This window comes from Euphorbia lathyris, chromosome 1 (genome assembly GCF_963576675.1).
Source record: "Euphorbia lathyris chromosome 1, ddEupLath1.1, whole genome shotgun sequence".
NCBI classification, from domain to species: Eukaryota; Viridiplantae; Streptophyta; class Magnoliopsida; order Malpighiales; family Euphorbiaceae; genus Euphorbia; species Euphorbia lathyris.
The window spans coordinates 11709119-11736506 of record NC_088910.1 but is presented as its reverse complement, the minus strand read 5'-3'; the positions used below and the strand labels follow the sequence as shown (position 1 = coordinate 11736506).

Sequence of the window (27388 nt, the reverse complement as noted above, 5' to 3'; positions counted from 1 at the left end):
CTTCTAAGCAACTGAAATATGAAGCTCTTTTCACTTGAAAGCTATGCCTAAAAGGAGTAGCATAGCTTTGAAATCGTACACAACTTAGCAATTATAATTATACAAAGAGACAAGACAAGGTTGAAATTAAACCCTAACATTTGAAACGAAATGTATATTTAGCCATAATTTATGAAATGGTGCAAATATAACCCTAACGTAGCACTGCGCTATCAAAAATTTGAAAAGATTTGGTTGTTATGTAACTGCGACATTGGAACATCCAAATAAGTTCGTTGATAAATTGAAGCTATTATTTGTTGGTCTTTTGTAACTATATTAATTACACAGTAAATATTTTAGATAGTTTGATAAAAAAAAAATTTGATTAACTCATATATAGCAAATATAACTTTTAACGTTTTGCCAGAATTTTTGTAATTTTGTTAGTAATACACTAAATGTGACATAATTGATATTTGGAGGTATGAAGTGACAATTAAATATCGATCAAACATTTTTCTAATTTCTGACAACGTAGAGTTAAAATCGATCTTGCTTAGAAAATTCAAGGTTAAATTTGCACCATTTCATATGTTAAGACTAAATATGCACTTTTTAAGGTTAAATTCGTTGTTTATCCCATATACAACTGATGTTGATGGCCATGTCCCATTTAGACCTATGCTTCGTGGGATGAGGTTCCAAATTACCCCAACGTGTATTTGGAGGAGTTTAATTCAATGTTCAACATTTTTCTTGGCACAATTTCTGATAATGTTTTTGCATTGGTTTTTAGTTAAGTCAAGGCAAAAATGTTATTGGGGATGTTAAAATAGGATTACGGTTCAATATATGTGTCGTGTCTGTTAGATTTCTCATATTGTTTAACTAGGGATTTATATGATTCTTTATATATGGGGTCAATACTTTTTCTTTGAGGTGCATTTTGGTGTTAGGCGTTTTTTTATATGGTATCAAAACTTATATTTAATGTTGGATCATCTATAAATATACGCTGAAGATGGTTTTGGACATGAGGGGGTGTATTAGATATGACATATTGCTTAACTAGAGAGTTCTATTACTTCTTATATATGTGGGATAATTCTACTCCTTTAAAGTGCTTTTTTGGGGTGAATTAGACCTTTGGTGACAGTCTCGACTTACTTTGATGACCCGTTACGATCAATCTTGACACTATTCATTTAATAGACAAGTTGATCCAATGAGACATGAAATTAAAACGGGTCGATACGATTAATTAAACAAATTAAATATAGGTCGAAAATATCAAGACTCATTGGATGCGTTAACCTAATATATCGCTTGTAGTCAATTAAGAGCCTATTTATTTCATTTGTTGCTGTTTGTTGTTTGATTTTTATTGTTTGGTAATATTATAATCGCCTATAATTAGTTGAAGTAAATAAAGCAGCAACTTTTTGATGAAAGGGAATATTCGAATTTTAGGATAAAGCAGGAAAAATGAATTAATACTCCTGTTTACAAAAAGTTGCAAAATGATGTTGTTCCTATCAGCAGCTGGTTGTATCAAAAACAGCAATCAGCTGCTGTTTTTAATTTTGTTAAGGTACAGCAAACATGAGCTCCAAACAATAAAAACAAACGGACTCTAAATGAATTATAAAACCCATAATCCCGTTTCACCTATTATGAAATTTAATAAATCAGCATTTGTAGGGAAAAAGAAGCCCAGTTACACTAGAGTTAAATTATTTATAAATCCATAGTGATTTATATATTACAATAGTATATTTAAGATTAAATGGATTGAGTTTGGCATGATTCATTACTTTATCAAATTTTAAGTCTTAACGAGTGATGAGTGAATCCGCAACACGATCCATTTATTTTACGTGTAAAGTGTCAACCTGTTTGAAAGAAAATTTCCCTGGCTGGATTTAGTTGAAAGTAGAAGGATATCAGAAATTGTTAATAAATGTTCGGATAGGGCTTTCTTGTTGTTGTTAGTATTGTTATTATTATTTTCAGATTTTATATATAATTATATATCTAAACTTATCGTTTGACATTCTAAATTTATATATGGATCTAGCCATATTTAGATTTGTTAATTTTGCACTACTGATATTTTTATGTGCGTGAGTCGGGGTGTAAATGAGCCGAGCTGGGTCCGAATTAGATAGGCTCAGTATTGGATTGTTAGTATCTCGAGTTGAGCCTTCTCGAATTGAGCTTTGGTTGAATCTGGTTGAGCCAAGCTTTTAACGATATTTAACCAAATTCATCATACATGCATAGAATAAGTAGTGTAGGAGATGCAAAAAAAAAAAAAAACTTTATAACATATTCCACACGAGTTTAAAATATTTTTTAAAAAACAATCATATGTTATGTTCGAGATTTAAGAATAGTAGATGTTACTCGTGGTAGGTAAACATAAACCCGCAAAAAAAATTTAAAACAATGAAATATATATTAAAGTTTGTAATGTATTTTCTTCTTTATCAAAACATAATTTTCTAGCTAAAGGTTCAAAGACCAAAGCTTTATTTATGTCATTTTTTTTTCATGGATCAAATCCTACGTGAATTATGACGAAGAACTAATAATAATAATAATAATAATAATTATATATATATATATATATATATATATATATATATAGAGGTGAGATCCAGCGTGACAAGGGTTTAAGTTGTGACAAGAAGCATATTGTGTGACATAACAAAACTACGTAGTTTTGATAATAATTAAAAAAGGAATGTGGCAAATTGGTAAATAAAATGAAAGAGAGGATAGAGAAAATTGTTTTATTTTTTTTCTTTAAAATGCATTTTCCCAACTTTTCTAACCTCGTTTTTCAAAAAAAATTTTACCGCTGGACTCGTCTTAATTAAACGGTCATTTTAAGATCCATGAAGCTCAAGTTCCGGTGAACGGAATCCGGGTGGGCGTTTTTCGGCGAGCAAAAAGGTGTCCAGAAAATTCTCAAAAAATTCCAGAAAATGTAAAATATTATTCTAAGAAACTTTAATTCTTCGGTCGAAGTGAGATTTCTTACGATTTAGTCCCAATAAAACTTTTTCCTTAATTTTATCTATTTTACATGCTTCAACAATTTGTTGGGACTATACCGTAAGAAATCTCACTTCGACCCAAGAATTAAAGTTTCTTAGAATAATGTTTTACATTTTATGGAATGTTTTGAGAATTTTCTGGGCACTTTATTTCTCGCCAGAAAACGCCCACCCGGATTCCGTTCACCAGAATTTTTTTACTTGAGCTTCAGGGATCTTAAAATGACCGTCTAATTTAGACGAGTCTGATAGTATCAAATTTTTCAAAAAACAATGTTAGAAATATCGGCAAAATGTACTTTAAAGAAAAGAAATAAAAATTTTTCTATTGGAACAATACAAGTATTATGTTAGAACAAATGATACACTGATTTGGAACAAATGGTACACTGATTTGGAACAATGTAAGTAGGACAAAAAACATGTCCAGAAAATTATCAAAAAATTTGAAAACATGTAAAACATCATTTTAAGAAACTTTAATTCTTGGCTCAAAGGGAAATTCCTTACAGTTTTGACCCAATAAATTGTTGAATCGTGTAAAATGGATAAAATTAAGGAACAAGTTTTATTGGGACTAAACCGTAAGAAATCCCGCTTTGACCCAAGAATTAAAGATTCTTAGAATAATGTTTTACATTTTTTGGAATTGTTTGAGAATTTTCTGGGCACTTTTTGTCTCGCCAGAAAACGCCCACCCGGATTTCATACACCGGAATTTTTTTTACTTGAACTTCAGGGATCTTAAAATGACTGTCTAATTTAGACGAGTCTAATAGTATAAAATTTTTCGAAAAACGAGGTTAGAAATGTCAGAAAAATGTATTTTAAAGAAAAGAAATAAAACAATTTTCTGTTGGAACAATATAAGTATTATGTTGGAACAAATCGTACACTGATTTGGAACAACGTAAGTAGGACAAAAAACGTGTCCAGAAAATTATCAAAAAATTCTAAAACATGTAAAACATTATTTTAAGAAACTTTAATTCTTGGCTCAAAGCGAGATTCCTTACAGTTTTTACCCAACAAATTGTTGAAACATGTAAAATGGATAAAATTAAGGAAAAAGTTTTATTGGAACTAAACTGTAAGAAATCTCGCTTCGACCCAAGAATTAAAGTTTCTTAGAATAATGTTTTACAATTTCTGAAATTTTTTGAAAAATTTCTGGACACTTTTTTGCTCGCCGGAAAACGCTCACCCGGATTCCGTTCACCGGAACTTGAGCTTCATGGATCTTAAAATGACCGTTTAATTAAGACGAGTCCAACGGTATAAAATTTTTTGAAAAACGAGGTTGGAAAAGTTTGGAAAATGCATTTTAAAGAAAAAAAATAAAACAATTTTCTCTTTCCTTTTATTTACAAATTTGCCACCTCCTTTTGGTTACTTACAAAATTGGTCATTGTCACACAATAAGTCTTGTCACACCATAAAAAATGTGTCACACATGATCTCTCATATATATATATATATATATAGTGATTAAAAAATAATCGAGTTCGTTCGTGATTTTTCAAACTAAACTTAAGGAAACTCAGATTTACGTTCGTTAGTGCTCGAGTTGATCCTGAACTTGAGTTGAACCCTATCAAGCGGAGCTTTGATCGAGTCTAGTTCGAATAGTTTCCAAACTTAACTAAGGCTCATTGACACTCCTATGCGTGATAGGTTAAGTATGAGTTTAAAGTGACAAACAATATTATTATTATTATTTAAAAGTGTAATCTAAACTTCCACACAATTGATAAAGCTTAACTAGTAAGCGCAAGAGGCACATTTGAACATAGGGAACTTTGGTAAGAAGATAGTTGTAAAAGTTGCATTTCCATAATAATGTGGACAGATCCTAATAACAGTCAAGATAGAGACTTGTAACCTTGTTTAGGTAGAGAGAGATAGAGAGATTCAAAGTCAAGTTCTTTTCTTAATCATTATTAGTGAGATGATGAAAGATTAATTTGTTCCTTGTGCCTTAAATTAATACCTACATCGTATAAAAAGTGAATTGCTAAATACCATCGCACTCATTTAGACTTTTTTTTTTTTGTCCTTATCATAATTTTGATAAAAAAAAAAAACTGAAAATTCTTTCTCCAAAATCACAAATTCGAACAACAATAATTGAAATTATAAAAATATTTGATATGTGACAACCCGGTTCCGGAAAATGGATGATTACGAGTCGGAAATTAAAATTTACATTTTTTATCAAAAACATCATGAACATAATGCATGTTTTTCTGATGATTAGCATTTTTCGTCACAAAAAATTAAAGAATTTTGTATTTTTCGTCGTAAAAAATTGAACGATTTAATATTTTTCGTCACTAAAAAACCTACCATTGTGCCAAGCACAAATTTTAGTCTAGGAGGGTGCTGGACCCGTCCAGCCAGTGGCTGGGCGGGTCCAGCACCCGCCTAAAAGAAAGCAAGCCCCAAGGAAGGGGAAGAGCAAAGCGAGGAATAAAGAGAAAATATGGGATTTCACACGTGATTTGAACCAAAAGAAGAACCTTATTTGTCCTCTTTCTAATGAGTCAAGATAACCATTCATTCTGGTATAAATAGTAATTATCTCTGCCTCCACGGTGAGAGGCGTATATTGGGATTGTTTGAGCAACTCACGTAATCGCTGAGCGGATATAACACCCGCCTAAGCCATTGGCTGGACGGATGCTGGACTCGCTCAGCCACTAGCTGGACGGGTCCAGCACCCTCCTAGACTAAAATTTGCTGTTTTTTTCAAAAATAAAAAAAAAATATCAAAAGGGCAAAATTATCCAAATGGGGACGGTAAATAGCAACACCCTATAAAAATCATCTCTATGTTTGTTTTGAGGATGCATATTGATGACTTGTGGAGAAATTCTGATCAGCTTCCGTCCCTGTGGGGGCGTCGTTGGGTTCGACGGGGGAAGTTCTGATGCCAAAGTCAGTAAGGAAGAACAAGAGAACAAACTGAATTGACAGAGGGTAAGTGAATGTGTACCTTGATAGCCTGAGACATAGGTTATATATAGTCATGAAGTTGTAACTTTCAGTAACTAGAAAGTCTCCATTAATGTTCCATTAATGGCGGTTACTGGTTACCTTTAAGTTGGCGGTTAGCTAATTGATAGCTCATTAATGGTCGTTTATTGCCGGATCGGCCCAGCCGTTCTAATGGCGGATTGAGGGTTTATGGAGATTCGCCTCACAGGTTCGCCCGCGAGTCTCTTTTGGTGAGTTCTTAGTGATCCGCCCGCCGGATCTCTTTGCTTCAATACGCCGTAGTATTCTCGTATTAGGTGACCAACACGTGGCGTTCTTAGGCGTATTTCTCTTTTGATCCTCAGGATAATATCACAATGTTATCGCATATCTAAATATATCTTCAAAACTCATTCATCCTTTCCCACTCTCCCATCAATCCTTCACCACAAACATTGTTATAGATCTAAATTAAAAAGGGTAAATTACACCCATGCTCATTGAACTTTACCTATTTTGATATTGTGACCATTGAACTTCAATTCTTAATATTATGGCCACTAAATGTTACACTTTTTAACATCGATGACCACTTAACACCTCAAAATGACCGTTGACGGCTTCAAAATAAAAAATTCCAAGAGTTAATGATATTCTAAGGATTTTTAATTTTTGAAAATATTCGTTTTGAGGTCATTTAGGTATTGTTTGGTTAGAAGAGAGAAAGTGAAATTTTTAGAAAGAGAAAGCTCCAAAAAAATGTTTTGGAAATTAAAAAATGTGGTTTCATGGTAAATATCGTTCTGAACAACTTTAATTCTTAAATATTTTCATTTTGAGGTTATTAATGGTCATTTTGATGAGTTATTTAAAGTTGAGTGACCACCAGTGTTAAAACGTATAAAGTTCAGTAGCTATATCGTTAAGAATTGAAATTCAATGGCCATAATGTTAAAATAGGTAAAGTTCAATGGCCATGGGTGTAATTTATCCCATTTCTGGTATAGTTTAAGGAAAACAATGGGCACAAATTTTCTGTTCCCATAGAATTTGGCTAAAATCTTAACCCTACCATGTTGGCCATTTGTGCCATAATTTTCAATTATATCCTCTATATATATATATATATATATCAATTTTGGAATCATACTTTATACAATCCTACAAACATTCAGAAATTTCATAAATATCTCAATATGTAATGCAATTATAACTAGTTGATAAATTCATAAACTTGGTTAGTAATCTATTATCTCCTCAACTTGAGATCAAGTTATGGGATAAGAGCCAAATTTGATCCTTAACGTTTTAGAGGAAGTATAGATTAGCTTTAATGTATAAAATGGTACAACTTTAATCCTAACGTTTTCAAGCAAATTCAATTTTAGTTTCACATCACCAAAAAAATTGAAAACGCTAGTTTGACTGTTATTTAACTGTCACATCGAAAATTTCATACATTAATTATGTCTAAGATATATCGTGTGTTACCAGTGGCGAATACATTATTACTTGGGGGGGATTTTACATGTGCGTTCGCAAAAAAAAAAAAAAAAAAAAAAAAACTAAAACAAACTTGTTCAATTTTTTTTTTTTTGTATATATGCGTGTTATAATTTGAATAGTCAATAATCAATTTTTAAGTATCAATGTACAATTTCTCAAAATTAAGCTACATTTCGTTTAATAGTCCAAAATTGGATTATTAGGGATGGCTTAACAGGAAAAAAATTACAAAATTTGATTTCAGATGGCCTACTAGGCCAAAAAAAATTAATAATTTGGGTTTAATGAGGCCTAACAGGCCAAAAAAATTAGAAATTTGGATTTAGGGAGTACCTAATAGGTCTAAAATATTGAAATTTTGAATTTTGGACAAGCCTAACACGTAATGGGCCATTTAGGGGGGCTAATTCAATACTCGATAAAAAAAAAATGAGACAGGGGGGCCGAAACTACCCGGGGTCAAGGTGGTTCCGGCTGCCGGAGGGGCCCGGTCCCCCCTGTCTACGCCCTTATGTGTTACTAACACAATTATATATATAAAAAACATATTAAAATGCTAACAATTAAGTCTGTCCCATAATAGGTGAATCACAAAAAGAAATTTTTTAAGTGTGTCTTATATATTTACTGGGTCACTGATATAGTTAGAAACAACCAATAGAAAATGGACAAACTGTTTCAGTTTATCGACAAACTTGTTTGGAATGTCTGATATGACAGTTATATAACAGTTAAACTAATCTTTTGAAATTTTCGGTAATGCAGAGGTAAAATTGATCTTGCTTGGAAATATTTATGTCAAAATATACACTTTCTAAAAACGTTAGGGTTAAATTTGGCCCTTATTCCTAATGTTTTTAATTTTCCTGAATTCTCTCTTGTTTTTGGCTTCGATATGTGGATTTAGAGGGATAATCATGTCATTTTAAGCAAATTAGAGGACTAACGAGACACTCCATAAGTTTAGAGGACTAAATTTTCTAGACCAAATTTAAGGGATTCCTGATGTATTAATCTCTCCTAAATTATGAGATTTTTTTCTGGTCCGATTTTTAAGGGTGTTGTTATACCCAACCTCAAATTCTCACCCATAGCCCCGTGAAAGGACGAAAATTCCCTTTCAGGGGTTGTGGGTGTTAAAGGCTTTTTTTTACCTTCCCGATACGCGGGCGTGTGGCTATCACGCCCCACCATGTGGTCGGACGTGATAGCCACACGCCTCACCGTGTGGCTGGGCGTAATAGCCACACGCTCGACCATACGGTGAGACGTGTGGCTATCACGTCCGACCACACGATGAGGCATGATAGCCACATGCCCGACCGCATGGTGGGACGTGATAACCACACGCCCGCGTGTCGGGAAGGCAAAAAAAATAGGCATGTTATTCAATTAAACCCGTAAATACCTGTAAACGTGATGTTCACATGCCCACGTGTGAATTTTTTTTTCCAATTTCAATTTTAATTATTATTATTATTCTAAACAATTATAATTATTCTAAATATTTTAATTATTAACATTATAATTTGACTTATAATTATTAACATTATAATTAAATAATATACATAAAGTATCAAATATGTATTAAAATGTGTTAAAAATAATAAGTTCTAAAGAATTTTAAATATTAAAAAATTACAACAAGTCAATTCGTCTAGTTCCATTTCTCCATAATCTGCTCCAGATCAGTTCTAACTAGTGGAGTCTGCTCAATCCTAACTAAAATTAACAAAATAAATTTTTTTTTATTAGAACAAAATAAAAATTTAATCAAACTAAATTAAACAAAATAAAAATTTAATTAAAATTAACAAAAATAAAAAATAATAATCAAATTAATAAAATAAAAATAACAAAAATAAATAAATTAAGAATTTTCGCCACACGGGCATGAGGCTATCACGCCCTCACATAGGTGAGGACGTGAGGCTATCACGCCTCACCACAGGTGATGATGTATGAACATCACGATGTCGCCTGTGGTGAGGCGTGAGGCTATCACGCCTTCACATGTGGTGCGGTGTGATATTCATGTTGGGGTTTAGTGTCCTATAGACAATTGTTCTAGGATATAAACTTAATGTAAATGAAGTGTTCTTTACATCATTTGTTTTAATAAGATGTGGTTTCATAACTATATAAAGGCAACCTCTTTTAAGAACTAGATAAGTCTAATAAAAGGAAATCCCTAAATTTGTTTAAAGTGATTATAAAGTGTTCATACAAGCATGAAGTGAGACGAAAATTTATAATAAACTAATAAACTTAAAATCACCCCAAGTCAAGTAATATGTTTAGAAATAGGATTGACATATCACTGTTGAGACTTGCATGTAACAATGTCTTCTGTCGAGACAAAGAGCTGATCTCACAAGCTTCAGATATGCAGATATCTGGACAGTTACATGGATCCAATGAAAGGGAGTTCATTAGGATTGTGGACCCGACTTGAGATAACAGGATGGGTAGATTTATCCGTGTCACTTGTTCATCTCATTGGTATTAATAGGTATAAGTAATCCTCAGACTCAAAGGAATGTTAATTAGTGATTCTGGATTATGGAATGTGATGCTTTGATCCTATTGTAACACGATCCATAACAGAGATGACTCTGGGGTGTGAAAGGCAGACGTTGGGTATCACGAGAAGTAATTGCAGGATAGTTATACATTGGATTGAGCATTTGTCACTCCCGATAAATGGGAGATACGTCCAAGGATCGCTTGTGGAAGACTTGACTCTAAATCCTTGCAAGGTGATAGCTTAAGACTTGAAATACATATTTCACTTAACCTATCTAATTGGAGTTAACTCAGTCTGTACAAGTAAAACGAACATCTCGCTATATATGACTTGACATTATCCATAGTCATAAGATTCAGTTCAAGGATGTAGTTGATAAAGGATCGAATTATACTGTAACTAATACGGAAAGGTCAACGACAGAATCAACCTGTCTTCTTATAGCTCTGGGGGAATGTTTCGGATTTGCTAATCACATTTCGCGTACTCATTCTGTTATGCAAAGATTAAATATAATTCTGAGAAAATTAATTTAATAGTTGTATACGGCTAGAAGCAATAAGAACCTAATGGGTCACACATAAGACTTGGAGCCCAAAAGAGAAACAGATGTTAATTAATCGATGGAAGCCCAATTGAGTCCACTAAGGCCCAGTAAATAGGGGGGCGATTTTATGTATGGTAAATACATAAATAATTAATTTGATTTTTAACCATTCTAATTAGATTATGATTGTGAATTAAATTAATTAAAGGATAAATAAGTTAGGAGGTTTAATGAGATTAAATTGCTCCTATTATTATCCTAAAAGGTTGTTATTATTATCTTTATATTTAGATATAATTATAGATGATAAATAAGAATTATATTCCGAATTAAATTCTTATTCAGTAACCTAATTCTATCTAACTAGGGTTTAGATACAAGAGAGTATATATACCCCCCTATATGTAAATTTCGCCCAACACAATGTCTACCGAAGAGAGAATTTCGACCCACTGTTGAGGACGAGATTATTCACCGCTTCCTTCCGTTTCAATTGATTATTAATCTCTTTCTCTATTCCTTGATCTTGTGTTGATTAATTAGAGGCAATCTATTCTTGATTGTTTTCATACGGTTGAATTCTAACTTGGTTTTGAATTGTGTTTTTGTCTTGTGCTCGGAAACTCGAAGTAAGAGTTGTGGGCACTTCGATTGCAACGGTAGATAGAACATCAAAAGGTATTTCCTTCTATCCCTCTTTATATGAAATAACGATTAACGGATCTTGGGTTAATGGAAAAAGGTTAAAAATTTTATATTTCCGCTGCCAAACGTTTACCTATTTTCCTTCAGTTCATACGTCGTCACCTGTGGTGAGGCGTGATGGCCTCACGCCCCACCTCGCGATTCCGAAATCCTAAACAATCCAAAATCGAATAAAAAACGTACAAAAATCAACAAAATCAAACGAAATTACGTATCATTAGTCCTTTTCCTTTTTCGTCCCTCCCCCGATCCATGTTTTCGTTGATAAATTAGTCCAGATTTGATCCAAGAGAGTTTAGGGTGTTTGGGAGGATTTAAGAATTTTGAAATTTGATAGAAGGGTATTTTAGTCTTTTCTCGGGGCTAAGGGTGGGAAATTGAGGTTGGGTATAGTAATTCACTTTAAAATCCATAAAAGTGAATATCTAGATAGAAATGTCTCTATTTTCATTTTCAGCCCCTTAAATATTAGATTTCAAAATTGTCCTCATCATCCTTGAATTTTATAAAAAAAAAAATCTTAAATATCATCTCCAAAATTTTCAAAAACTTATTCTAAAAAAATCTCTCATTTCATTCTCTCTTATAATCATTTGTATTTTTTCGATATTACCTTCCTCTCGAAAAGTTCTGAATCCGCCACTGATTATATGAATTCATCTTTCTATAAATCCTTGAATATCTTAAGGTCCCGTTTGGTAAAACATAATGACCTTTGTAATGGAATAACCATTACATAGAAGACACATTACCATGTTTGGTTGCATGTTACAATTTTATTGTGATGGAATGAGAAAACCATAAGTTAAATTTTGTTCAACAAATCTTGTAATCCCCGTTGCATAGAAAAATAACTTGAATTCTCATTACATTCAAAACATGTAATCTTAATTCCTACTTTCAAAGCTGCAACTAACCTTTCATTTGTCAAATCTCAATCTAACCTTTCATTCTTGTTAAAAACGCAAAAAAAAAAAACATGAAAAATCGAAAACGAAAAAATGAAGAAAAAATGAAAAACGGAAAAAGGAGAAAATTGTGAAAATTCTTGAAAATGAAAATAAAAAAAATGAGAAAAATATAAAATAAAGTATGAAAAAACAAAAAATTATACACTAATTTATTGATTTCTGTTAATCTAATTTTGTATTTGATTTCGATTCAATTTTTTGCATTTTTCACGTTTTCATGTTTTTATGCTTTTTATTGATTTTAATTATATAAATAAAGTTTTATGATTAAATTTAATTAGGAAAACATAAGTATTGTAAGACCACCCTCTTATATATTCTAGGCATAATACATCAGTAGCTCTCTGAACTTGTCCAAAATAGTAGATTGACTCCCTAAACTTTGCAAGTGTCTCACCAATTCCCTAAACTTGCTTATTTCGTATCACCAACTCCCTAAATTTGTTCATAAAATTAGATTAGCTTTCTGAACTTTGCAAGTGTCTCACCAACTCCCCAAACTTGCTTATTCTATAACAGATAAATACAAAATCCATAATACTAACTCTCGATTCTCATCCATTCAATCCCTCAACATGCAACGCTCTCTTATAATAGATTGAAAGGTAGGAGAAGCGAAAAAATTACCTCTCGAATTGGTGAAGATGTATTTTTAGAATTTAAGTTTAATAAGTTTTAGTTGTTATAGAATATACAAGTTTAGAGAGTTGGTGAGACACTTGCAAAGTTCAGAGAGTTAATCTACTTTTATGGACAAGTTTAAGGAGCTGATGATATGAAATAAGCAAGTTTAGGGAGTTGGTGAGACACTTGCAAAGTTCAGAGAGCCACTCTACTATTTTGAACAAGTTCAGATAACTGGTAATGTATTAAGCCTATATTCTACTATGTGCTATGTGAAAAGAAAGTAGTTGGTAATGAAGCCAAATACTAAGAAAAAAACAAAGGATTATTATTGAAAAATGCCCATGACTATGTACATGAACCCCAACATCCCTTTTGCTCGTAATCCTCAACACAAGTGGCTTTGTGTTTATAGTTGTAAGCTTATAGTTTCCATGTGGGATTCGCCTTTTTATGATACAACCATCCCACATGCATTCTTTTTGTCATTTCATGGCTAAATTACATCATGATCACTAAACTTTACTCATTTCTACTAGACCCAATTTACAGTTAAACCTCGATAAATGAATGTTCGATAAAGTAATAACCTTGTTTATATAATAAATTCTTTTGGTCCCGACTTGAGCCAATGGACTAAAGTAATAACCTCGCTAAATGTATTAAGTAATAAAAATATTTAAATCTTTAAGGGTCCAATGAAAATATAAATTAATAATTATTGAATTAGATACAATATATATATATATAAACTAAAACATTTCAATCAATCAACTAGAAGTCATTTCTTCTGAAAAAATTCATCTATAGTTGATTGTTTTTTCTTTCCACCTAAATCAAAATGAACACAATTCTTAACTTTTTGTAGTGCAAACACAACTTCTGATATATTTTGCTCATGTTGTAGCAAGTAGTTGTTTAAGGTGACCATTGCTTGAAAAGTCTCTTTTGACGATACATTTGCGACAACGCAACTATCATCTGGCTCTGGATCATTTTCATCATCATTGTTCATTATTGACTGGATAATTTCTTCGTCTGTATCCATTTTACAATGAAAAATTATCTATAAAATAATAAATATTGATTTATCGATAAATGAATAATTTATTCATTTATCGATAAATAAATAATCTCGCTTAATGAATATTTTTTTCTGGTCATAAGGATATGCATTTATCGAGGTGTTACTGTATTACCCGTTCCCTGAACTTATCCATAAAAGTAGATTGGCTCCTTAAACTTTGTAAGTGTCTCACTAGCTCATTAAACTTGATTATTTTATATCACCAACTCTTTGAACTTGTCCATAAAAGTAGATTAACTCTTTGAACTTTATAAGTGTCTCACTAGCTCCCTAAACTTACTTATTCCGTAACAACTAAATATAAAAACATATTAAATCTAAATTCTGAAAATACACCTTCATCTATTTGAGATGTAATTTTTTCTCTTTTCCTACCTTTCAACCTATTACAAGAGTTAATGTTGTAGGTTTGAGAGATCGAATGGATGGGGATTAAGAGTTAGTATTATGGTGTAACAACCCGGTCCGGAGAGGGTGGCGCCGGGGTGGAAGGCCTGAGCAAGGAGCGGCCCTAAGAGATGGCGATGGGGGCGGAAATGAACTGAATCCCACATCGGAAATGGAGAGGGAGTGATTGGAGCTTATTAGTAAGATGTGAATCCAATACATGCAGACGCGTTTTAAAGTCGTGCGGCCCAAGGTGTTGAATTTGGGTCAGAGCAGACGATATCTACATGGTATTGGACCAGAGTGTTACATATGGTTTGTGTATTTAGTTGTTACCGAATAAGCAACTTTAGTGAGTTGGTGAGATACTTATAAAGTTCAGGAAGCTAATATAGTTTTACGGACAAGTTCATGAAGTTTGTGATACAGAATAATCAAGTTCAATGAGCTGGTGAGACACTTGCAAAGTTTGAGGAGTCAATCTACTATTATGGACAAGCCCAAGGAATTGGTAATGTATTAGGTCTATAAAAATTGCTCAATTTTATACTTTTCAACATCGTACCACTAAACTTCAATTAACGTCTCAAAATTTTATGATCTCAAAATAGAATATTTTAAGAATTGATTTACAACAACTTTGATTCTTCAACTTTTTCGTTTGAATGTCATTTAGGTGTTGTTTGATTAGAAAAGAGAAAACGAATGTTTTGTGATTTTGAAAAATAAAAAATGTGAGTCCATAATAAATGTGGTTCTAAACCACTTTAATTGGATATTATCATTTTGAAGCCATTAATAATAATTTTGATGTGTTAATTAAAATTTAGTGTCATTTTGAGGTCACTAAACTTCAAGGTAAAACTAGATGTGTATGAAAGTTGAGGGTAATGCATAACATTTGTTTCATTACCTATTAAAATTAATGAAATCTCCGCCGTTATAATTAATAAATTAATAATTTGGTTAAACTTTTTGTGGATCGGGTTTATGTTAGATAAGCTTAGTCAACAACCCATTAGCTCTTTTAACTCAATAAATGTAACACTTCGTGACCTTATATGCTTATATAACAATGAATACAATGTTTAATATAACTTTTGAATTCATTCCAAACACCGAGCAGATAGTTTGATGAGGGCATCTTATCCCTAGACCCGAGTCCGGCGCAACGAGGAGCCACTCGAGAGAACCCACTCAAGGAGAGCGAAGAGCAAGCCAAAACAGAGAGCACACGGGGCGTGTCAGGCCGAGCGCCTGGCGTGGGAACGGTTGTCCTTGGAGAAAAGCCACACCACTCGGAGACGCAGGGCGCCTCCCTTACCACACGGGGCGTAGATAGCCACATCAAGCCAGAAATCGTCCAGGACGTCAAACACGCGGGGCGCACCCCTTGGGCGCCATGCGTAGATCCCATTCCGCGGAGCCATCAAGATCAGGAACCCTATGACGCGGGGCGTAATCTGCTGGGCGCCTCGCGTAATGAATTCGAGCAAGCGTCTTCAAGTCTAGGAACACATCTACGCGGGGCGTAGCACGTAGGCGCGGGGCGTAGCATATAGGCGCGGGGCGTGTTTGTCCTGGAGAATACTTCCCCTCCAAGTTCTCACCTTGAGGGGACCATTTTCTGTTACACTCTATTTACTGTTTTGCCATTGGCCCCCCTAATTACTAAACTACCACTTTCCTATTCTACCCTTATGACCATGTGTTAGCCAAAACCCTATTCATAGGCTTTTGGTCCTTTCCCTTGTAATGTTGGAGAGTATTTAAGCTTTCATTTTTGTAATGTTCTGAACTTTTTAATGAATATTATATTTTGAAGCCTCCATTGGAGCAAGGATTCATTCCTTTTGGGTTTATTCAACCTTCAAGTTAAGCTTGAGAAGTTTGTAATCTTTGTTGGTTTACGATTAAAACCTTCAGATCGATTTAATCTACATCAGTTGGTATCAGAGTCGAGTCGTTTTCCTTGACCGGAGACTTCTTCTCGGAGATGGTTCAACCACGTATCGCCACCGAAGCCATTGGAGCCCATGAACAAAGGTTTGAAGCACTAGAATCAAGCATGAAGGCAATGAATGACAAGATGAGTGAGCTTGAAGAGAAGCAAGAAGCGGGTCGAAGAGAAATGCGTCTTGATATGGAGAGGCTTATTCTTGAGCTTCGAAATAGCCACACCCAACCCGCCGGAGAACCTCACCGGAGACAAGAGGAACAAAACCGCCCTCTACCTGAACGGCAACCAACACCACCACCCCGGATAACCTATGCACCCCAAGCAAGGGACCCTCGGGTTCAAGAGGTAAGGCGGACTAATCCCGTAACCATTAGAAATGTGGATAGTGATAGTGATGGGGATTTGTTTGATGATTATGATATGCCTAGGATTGCTCGGAATATGGGGATTAGGATTGATGATAATGCCATGAATGAAAGGCCTAGGTATGATGTGCATGTAAATGATGTTGTTGGTCCCGCGCATGTGCGTGCCGGGAATATGGATGTTGTGCATAATGATGTTGTAGGTGGTTTTGAAATGGTAAATATTGGTTTGAATGACCCGTATGGGGGCCGAGGTAATGAGAGGGGCGGATATAGAGGCGAACCGAATGTGAGGATGGGGTATGGAGGAAATTTTGATAGAGATGATGCCTTCAAGTTGAAAGTGGACTTACCGTCATTCGGGGGAGAACTCGACATAGAGGGTTTCCTCGATTGGTTGCTTGAGGTAGAGCGGTTCTTTGATTACGCGGGGATACCGGAGGATCAGAAGGTTCGGTTGGTAGCTTACCGGTTGAAAGGAGGGGCATCGGTTTGGTGGGATAATGTGAAGGAGGGGAGAAGAAGAGGAGGAAGGGAACCGATTAGGTCTTGGCTAAGGATGAAATCGATGTTGCGGGAGAGGTTTCTACCACTTGATTACGGGCAATACATCTACAACTCTTATAGAAATTGCTCACAAGGTGCCAGGAGTGTGCACGAATACACCTCGGAGTTCTTGAGGCTTTCGGCAAGGGCTAATTTATCAGAAATCGAAAGCCAAAAGACTTCAAGGTATCTTGAAGGGCTGAGATACAACATCCAAGATCGGATTGGAACGCAGATGGTGATTCGGGTGCAAGACGCCCGTAACTTAGCATTGAAGGCTGAGTCACAGTTGTGTTTGAGGGGTCATGAAGGCTATAGGAGAACCGGGGTTGAGAGCACCTATGGAGGGAGAGGAGCTCCCAAGAGCATTGACAAGGGTAAAGGAGTCGCAAGTTCAAGCGATCCCAAAGCGCCAAGTGCGGAAAGGGCGCCTAGTGGAGATGTGAGGCCTTTTAAGGCGACACAACCCCCTAGGGGCAGCAATCCCTATGCCAAACCGGCTCCATTCAAATGTTTCCGATGCAACGAGCCGGGTCACCGTTCCAATGAATGTCCTAAGAGGAGAAGCGCCAACGTAGTTGAGAGATACGAAGATGATTATGAGTATGATGACGAAGCGGATGTTTGTTGTGACCCCATGGATGATGAGTATGAGGAAGAGTATGATAGTGGGCGCATCATACATGTTGTGAGAAGACTATTGGTTTCAAGTAAAGTGGAATCGGATCAACGACACCAATTGTTCCGAACCCGATGCCTGGTACAAGGGGTAAAGTGAAGTGTGATCATAGATAGTGGGAGCCAAGAGAATATTATCAGCGATGCCGCAGCCAAGAGGTTTGGGTTAGTGATTGAACCGCATCCCAGTCCGTACAGTGTGGGGTGGATCAAGAGCGTCGGATAGTTGAAGGTCGCCCAGAGGTGTAGGGTTCCTCTTGAGATAGGGGAGTACCGGGATGAAGTTTATTGTGACGTGGTGGAGATGGATGCGTGCCACCTACTGTTGGGACGCCCGTGGCAATTTGATAGGGATGTTACCCATGCCGGAAGGAAGAATACTTATCGGTTCATGAAGGACGGCATTCGGTATGTTCTAACACCTCTATTGGGAGAGACCAAAGATAAAGGAAAGTCTACTTTGATTGTGTGCCCGACTCACAAGGCGTTTCTCAACGAGTGTGAGGAGAGCCAAACAGTCTACGTAGTGATGGTGAAGTTGAGCACACCAAGTGAGAGGGTCGAAAGTGAAGCTGAAGAAGTTCCGGAGGATGTGGGGAGGTTGCTAAATGAGTTCCATGACGTCTTTCCGAAAGAGTTACCCGATGGGTTGCCACCTCTACGGGACATCCAACACCACATTGACCTAGTGCCGGGAGCTAGCTTGCCTAGTCTCCCTCACTACCGAATGAGTCCTAAGGAGAGTGAAGTGATGAAGGAGAAGGTGGACGAGTTGATAAGGATGGGCTATGTTAGAGAGAGTATGAGTCCGTGTGCGGTGCCGGCTTTGTTGACGCCCAAGAAGGATGGGTCGTGGAGGATGTGTGTGGATAGCCGAGCCATCAACAAGATTACTATTCGGTACAAGTTCTCGATTCCCCGACGTGATGATATGCTTGACCAATTGGGCGGTTCCAAGGTCTTTTCGAAGATCGACTTGAGGAGCGGATACCACCAAATCCGGATCAAGGCGGGGGATGAGTGGAAGATGGCGTTTAAGACGCGGGACGGACTATATGAGTGGCTAGTGATGCCGTTCGGAATGACCAATGCACCAAACACCTTCATGAGGTTGATGAACCAAGTACTACGTCCGGTGATTGGCAAGTTCGTGGTGGTCTACTTTGATGATATTCTAATCCATAGTAAGACAATAGAAGAGCATGTGGAGCACTTGAGGGCCGTGTTAGTTTTGCTCCGGGAGAACCAACTCTTTGCCAACACTAAGAAGTGTGACTTTGTGATGGAGAGCTTGGTGTTTCTCGGATATGTGGTCAGTGGGAGTGGAATCCGAGTGGATGAAGAGAAAGTGAGAGCTATCCGGGAGTGGCCGGCCCCGAAGACAGTTGGGGATATTAGGAGTTTCCATGGGTTGGCTACATTCTATAGGCGGTTCATCCGGAATTTCAGCGCGATCGTGGCCCCTATGACCGAGTGTTTGAAGAAGGGTAGAGGCTTCAAGTGGGGGAATGAGCAAGAGAGTAGTTTCGCCTTGATTAAGGAAAAGCTAAGTACCGCTCCGGTTTTAGCGTTTCCAGACTTTGAGAAGCTCTTCGAGGTGGAGTGTGATGCGAGTGGAGTCGGAGTAAGGGGAGTGCTAATGCAAGAGCGGAGGCCCATAGCGTACTTCAGTGAGAAGTTGTGTGATTCTAGATAGAAGTGGGCCACGTATGAAAATGAGTTCTATGCAGTAGTGCGGGCTCTCAAGACGTGGGAGCACTACCTCATCGGGAAGGAATTTATGTTGTATACCGACCACCAAGCCCTCAAGTACTTGGGAAGTCAAAAACAACTCCGGAGCTCCATGCATGCTAGGTGGTCCGCTTTCGTGGATAAGTTTCCTTATCGACTTCTTCACAAAGTGGGTCAACAGAATAAGGTTGCGGATGCCTTGAGCCGACGGGTAGCCCTATTGAAAACAGTGGCCTTGGAGTTAGTGGATTTTGAGCACATTAAAGGGGAATACGAGGAAGACCCAGACTTTGGGCTTGAATGGGAGAAATGTAGAAGAGGTACCGAGGAGAGTGGATATCAGCTTGTGGACGGGTTCCTCATGAGGGGCAGCCAATTGTGCCTTCCGAACACATCCATCCGGGAAAGAGTGATCCGAGAGCTACACGGAGGGGTGTTGGGGGGACACTTTGGGAGAGACAAGACTTTTGAGGCGGTTAGCTCCCGCTACTATTGGCCTAAACTAAGGAAGGACGTAGCCTACATCGTGGAGCGATGTGAGGGGTGCCAAACATCCAAGGGGCATGCTACTAATGCCAGGCTACGTATGCACCTACCGGTCCCGGAGACCATTTGGGAAGACCTCTCCATGGATTTTGTATTGGGGCTGCCGAGGACCCAACGGGGTATGGACTCCGTATTTATGGTGGTGGAGAGATTCTCGAAGATGGCACACTTTATCCCGTGTAGGAAGACGAATGACGCCACCGCCATCGCCAAGTTGTTCTTTCGAGAAGTTGTGAGATTGCATGGGGTCCCTAAGAGTATAGTGTCGGATCGGGACACCAAGTTCCTTAGCCACTTTTGGCGAACTCTTTGGGTGATTCTCGGTACCACGTTGAAGTTTAGTACCATGGCTCACCCACAAACGGATGGGCAAACCGAGGCGGTCAATCGGACGTTGGGTAATTTATTGAGAAGCAAATGCCGGGACAAACCCAAGATGTGGGATTATGTGCTTGCCCAAGCCAAGTTCGCCTACAACTCCGTCGTGAGTTCAACCACCGGGAAGTCCCTCTTCGATGTTGTGTACACCAAAGCTCCGAACCACTCGCTTGATTTGGGGGAAGTTTCGAAAGGGGAGAAGAAGAGCGCAGCGGCTCAGAATTTGGGCTATGACTACCACCAAATGCACCAAGAAGTTCGGCATAGCATCGAGGAGAAAAACAGTAAGAACAAGGCCAAGGTCGATGAGCACCAAAGAGATGTGCAATTTGAGGTTGGGGATGAGGTGATGGTGTACTTGGGAAAAGAGCGACTTAGTCATGCCCCGAGTAGCAAGTTGAGGCCGAGAAAATATGGTCCTTACCGGATCACAAAGAAAATCAGTGCCAACGCTTACCAACTAACCCTTCCCAATTGGCTTGGGAAAATGTCTTCTTCTTTTAATGTGCAGGACTTGACCTTGTAGAAGCCGGAGGGATCGTTGCCAACCAAAGTCACCGAGATGGAGTCCGACTCTTTCAAAGAAGGGGAGAATGATGAGGGCATCATATCCCTAGACCCGAGTCCGGCGCAACGAGGATCCACTCGAGAGAACCCACTCAAGGAGAGCGAAGAGCAAGCCAAAACAGAGAGCACGCGGGGCATGTCAGGCCGAGCGCCAGGCGTGGGAACGGTTGTCCTTGGAGAAAAGTCACACCACTCGGAGACGCAGAGCGCCTCCCTTACCACGCGGGGCGTAGATAGCCACATCAAGCCAGAAATCGTCCAGGACGTCAAACACGCGAGGCGCACCCCTTGGGCGCCACGCGTAGATCCCATTCCGCGGAGCCATCAAGATCAGGAACCCTATGACGCGGGGTGTAATCTGCTGGGCGCCGCGCGTAATGAATTCGAGCAAGCGTCTTCAAGTCCAGGAACACATCTACGTGGGGCGTAGCACGTAGGCGCGGGGCGTGTTTGTCCTGGAGAATACTTCCCCTCCAAATTCTCACCTTGAGGGGACCATTTTCTGTTACACTCTATTTACTGTTTTTCCATTGGCCCCCCTAATTACTAAACTACCACTTTCCTATTCTACCCTTATGACCATGTGTTAGCCAAAACCCTATTCATAGGCTTTTGGTCTTTTCCCTTGTAATGTTGGAGAGTATTTAAGCTCTCATTTTTGTAATGTTCTGAACTTTTTGATGAATATTATATTTTGAAGCCTCCATTGGAGCAAGGATTCATTCCTTTTGGGTTTATTCAACCTTCAAGTTAAGCTTGAGAAGTTTGTAATCTTTGTTGGTTTACGATTAAAACATTCAGATCGATTTAATGTACATCATAGTTTAATGAATTATTTCTTAAATTGATTCAATTTATTAACATTAGGGATAAAATTGTTCTTGACTTCTAACGTTAGGAGTAAAATTATACAATTTTAAATGTTAGAAGTAAAATTATTTCTGACCCAAACTGTTAGAGGTATTTTTGCACCTTAACCTTTTATTTCGTAGGAAGGTGTCCCTTGTGTCAAAATTAGAAAAACAGTGGATGGGATGTGGTGGATCGTTATCTTGATATTTTTATTATTATTATTATTATTATTATATATATATATATATATATATATATATATATATATATAAATAAGTAAATAAATAAAGGGGTGCATGAATTGTATAGATACATCATGCATGTCCTTTTGTGCGTGTACATTAAGTTAGTTGATTATTATCTAAATAAATTTAAATATAAATAACAATAAAAGGAAAAAGGTGACGTGTTTATGTCACTAATTATAAAATACAAATTTGAGAATATAGTACGTAAATAAATCCTAAATTTGGTTGATTTGTAAAAATAGTCTCGGATAATTAAAAAGTTCGCTTTATTCTATAGTTTATGAAATTTTTAGTTAAAAAAATTGTGTAAATCAATTTTTCAATTAAACAATACTTATGGTTTATTGAATTTTCAAAATCAAACTTTGTATTTTTCAATTAAACAATATTTATGGTTTACTGAATGATATTCCTGCGGCGCAACAATTCTTCCATACCAACTTAGCTACCCGACGGATCGGCGATGCTATTAGCATAATAACCGGTACACCATAGGTTGGCCCAATCTACACTATACGAAATAAAACAATAGCTAGCACGCTAAGATCAACCGCTTGGAGAACGTGGAGCTTTTCTTTTTCGGTCGCCTGTCTTAATATATATGGTTTCTTATATTAAAAAAATACAGTGCTGCTCAATTGGACCCTAATGACCAAGTGGAATTTGGACCTCCACCGTCGGATCCGGTGATGTTATAATCCTAGGGCCATGAAATTACTTAATTTATATTTAAAATTAGTTAACATATTTATTTATTTATTTATTTATGTATCAATCTAACTCCTAAAAATAAGCAACGTGTATGAGAGAGAGTTACAAAACGGTGAACGCCGGAGAAGGAACGCCAGAACGTTGAAGAAGAAACTGTAGAAAAGTCATTCCTGCTTCATTGAAATCCATTCCTTTCTAAATGGATTCATGTTTCATGTGATCGTAATAAGCCATAGAAAACCGAGTGACTTTCTATGGATAAACAAGCTTAATCTCTTTCACTATACAACCTTTATCTTTTTATGTTTTTCCTGGAAATCTGATGGTGCAAATAATGAAATTACAAGAAGATAGAATTCAATAATTGGATAACTGGGTATCTTATTACTTTTTATGTTCATCACATGTTTAAGCTCACTCAATTGCTAATCTAGTTGACATATTTAGGAGTTGAATTTTTAGTTTTCTAGGATACTGGCTTTTAAGTTTTTTAGGAACCTTAGTTTTTCATTCTCCTCCGGATCAGAATCAAACGATATTATTTTTTCCTTATTCTCCGGCAACTGGATGGAGGTTTCTAATTCGTTCAACAATGGTAGCGATAGCCTTGGATAATATGGAAGAAGAAGAAAGGAGGAAGGAGAGATGGGTATATCAGAAAAATCAAACCTTAGTTAACCAATTTAATTATCCGGTATTCAATTCTGCAAACGAAGGAGTAGGGTGAATTAATGCAATTCTTGGCGAAGTGAAGAACATGGTCGTTCTGCAAAATCAAATTCCTCTCTCCAAAGTTGTTTCCTTCTTTTTAGGAGTTGATTAGAATTAATAGAAAAAGAAATCAGTTAACTAATATTAAATTAAGTAATTTCATGTCCCTAGGATTATAATATTACCGGATCTGACGGTGAAGATCTAAATTCCACTTGGTCATTAGGGTTCAATTGAGCGGGACCGTAAAAAAAAATAATATATTTATTGATTTTAGCTCAAAATAAGAATTCATATTTTTTTTGTAATTGCATTCAATAATTATTATTATTATTTTCTAATTATAAGCCAAAATAGTAACACTATGCCAGAGGGCTATTTTATTCAATTATCCTTCTCTTACTAAATATTTCATTTCACTATTTTTTTTTTAGATAACTCATACCATTCAAATCGTTTATTTCATTAGAAAATTTATGGGTAAAGTTCAAATAAAACCCCTATGGTTTCACTAATTTTCAGATAAAGAACTGTGGTTTACTTTTTGTCAAAACAAGGATTGAGGTTTCAAACTTAGATTAATGTTATTAAAACCATCTTTAACGACCTTAAAATAAAAATTTTTAAAAATTAAAGTTGTTCAATGTCATATTTTCCATGGAACTACATTTTCGATTTTCGAAAATCATCTTTTTTGGAACTTTCTCTCTCTAAACATTAACTTTCTCTCTCTTTACCAAACATCATCTAAACAATCTCAAAATAAGAAAGTTGAAGAATTAAAGTTGCTTAGAATATTAGTAGTTCTTAAAATATGTCATTTTTGAAGTCGTCAAAGGTGATTTTAATAGTATCAATTGAAAAAGTCCTTATTTTGTTAAAGTTAAAAACCTCAATCATCGTTTTGACCACAATCCTTTATCTGAAAATTAGTGAAACCACAGGAGGTCTATTTGAACTTTACCCAAAATTTATTTATTGAGAGCAGACAATAAATTTCATTTTGAGTATTATTTTGAAATTTATTTTTTTATTATTTAAATGATAAAATTAATTGGATAAAAATATCCTCCGTCACATCATCAACTTCAACAGTAATAAAAAAATTTATCTGGGATTTAACAATATCATTATTTTTTTTTTACTTATTTTTTTTAAATATTTGTAATTTCATTATATGAAAAAAAATACAACAAGCAAAATCTAAGAAATAAAACCTCACATGATTACAGATTAAAGCAAATATAATATCCACGAAATGATCAAAATGATTATAAGGAGCAAAAAGAACTCATAAAAGGTATAAAACACAAGCAACAACAATATATCTCTAAATCCAAATCTGTAGAAAGACATCTGCAATCCAAACTTCATCTTTTATACCATTCCAAACATTCGGATCTGAGTCATTTTTTATTGCAACCACGTAGATTTATTGATATACAAACAAGATAAATCATTTCCCTTCTTGCTAAATCTGAAAAAAAACATAAACGACAGAATAATAGAGAGCAGATACAATTAGACGGATAAAGAATTTCGATGAAATATATGAACACATATTAAAAAACAATAAAAAAATACAGAAACCTAACGCGGTGTCATTATTTTATTTTTACTAATATAATAAACAGTATAAATTATTTTATCAAAAAAAAATCCACAATTTTCCAAGTATCCATTTACAAAACTATTGAAATTATTTTTATAATAAAATTTAAAAAAAAAAAAAAAAAAACTTATGCCCCACATTTCAAGCACCGGAAAACAATGACATAATACCCACCAATCTCTTCTTCTCACCTAAGTATATATAATATTAATGATATTCATTTTGTGAGTGTATAACAAGTCTCTCCTTTATCTCCCCCAAAAACATCACCTTCTAAACCCTTTTCTTTCTTCTTTCTTTATTTTCCTTAACAAAAATCCCCAAAAAAAATGAAAAAAATCAATTTGATACTAAGGAAGTGCAAAACCTTGTCAAGGCAACTTGGAAGATCTTCATCTTATAGTAGCCTAAGATCTAAATCTACTAGAGAAGAATTATGGGTTGATCAAAAAAAAGAAGAAGAGCGTAAGATCATATTCGTCGGGAGCACGAGAAAACGTTATGTTATTAGCTCTAAGTACTTGAGTCATCCTCTGGTCGATGCTCTAATCGAGAAATCGAACGAGATGCATAAGCAGCAACAGAAGATGAGAGGAGGTGGTGATCAGGAAGAAATCGTGATTGTGAAATGTGAAGTGGTTCTTTTCGATCATTTGTTGTGGATGCTGGAAAACGCTGATCCGAATCTTAATAGTACCGAATCTTTTCAAGAATTGGCGGATCTATATGTGTTCTAGAAATGGAATGAATATCAAGAAGATTCTATTTTCTTGATCATGGTTTCATTTATATATAAGTAAGGTAGGCAAAGGAAACATTATGAAATTCATATTCATATTATTATAAGTTCTTATGATGATATGCTCTAATTGATTTTTTTTTCTATTGGTTCTAACTTCATTAATTTTTGTTATTGAATCAAGTTTCATTTTGTGATTAAAATAAATAAATAAATAAACATAAATTTAGCTCGTTTCTGTTCTTTTATATTATATTACCTCCGTTTCATATTACATGTCGTTCTAGAGATTCTTTTTTGTTTCATATTACATGTCATTTTATATGATCAGTACATGTTAAGTCATCTTTTTTCCTGCTATAAAACGTGAGTTTACAGAAATTAATTAGAATAATGGACTTATTATAAAATAAATAAATATTGGAATCAATAAATAATATTATGGCCACTAAACTCCAATCAATGCCTCAAAATAACCGTTGACGGCCTCAAAATATAAAATTCTATAAATTAATGATATTTTAAGTGACATTATTCTTCAAAAATTTTGTTTTGGGGTCATCTGGGTTTTGTTTGCTTAGGAAAGAGAAAGTAAATTTAGAGAGAGAAAGCTTCAGAAATGATGATTTGGAAAAATAAAAAATGTGATTTCATGGTAAATATCGTTCTAAACAACTTTAGTTCTTGAACATTTCCGTTTTGAGATCGTTAAGAGTCATTTTGGACCGTTAGTTAAAGCCTAGTGTCCATAATGTTAAAAAATATAAAGTTGAGTGATTTTTATGTTACGTTTTGAAGTTTAGGTTTCATGGTATCGCCACTAAACTTCAAAACGTAACATAAAAATCACTCAATTTTATATTTTCTAATATTATGGCATTAAACTTCAATTAAAGCCTCAAAATAATCATTAACGACCTCAAAATTGAAATGTTCAAGAACTAGAGTTGTTTAGAATAACATTTATCATAGAACCACATTTTTTATTTTTCAAAATCAGCATTTCAGAAACTTTCTCTCTAAAAAATCACTTTCTCTTTGCTACATAACCTCAAAACGAAAATTTTGAAGAATTAAAGTTGCTTAAAATATCATCAATTCTTAGAATTTCATATTTTGAGGTTATCAACGGTTATTTTGAGGCGTTAATTGAAGTTTGGTGATCATAATATTAGAAAAATTAAAATTGAGCTATTTTATATTACGTTTTGAAGTTTAGGGATCATATCGTGAAAATTAGTAAAATTCAGTGGCCATAAGTGTAATTTACCCTATTTTTAAGGTGATTCTTGGATCTTGATTAAGTATTAATAAAGTTTTTCCTAAAAATATCTATTTTGTATTGATTTAGTTATGCAAATCATCACTTT

At 35.5% G+C, this 27388-nt stretch overlaps 1 protein-coding gene across 1 annotated transcript; it reads left to right on the top strand.

Moving 5' to 3' along the window:
* Positions 1-25593: 25593 nt before the first annotated feature.
* On the top strand, positions 25594-26243 carry LOC136216886 (auxin-responsive protein SAUR76; the record flags this gene model as incomplete). The annotated part of the gene is made up of 1 exon (XM_066003431.1): positions 25594-26243. A coding segment is annotated over one exon (423 nt), but the record flags the coding sequence as incomplete, so codon positions are not given.
* Positions 26244-27388: the final 1145 nt, after the last annotated feature.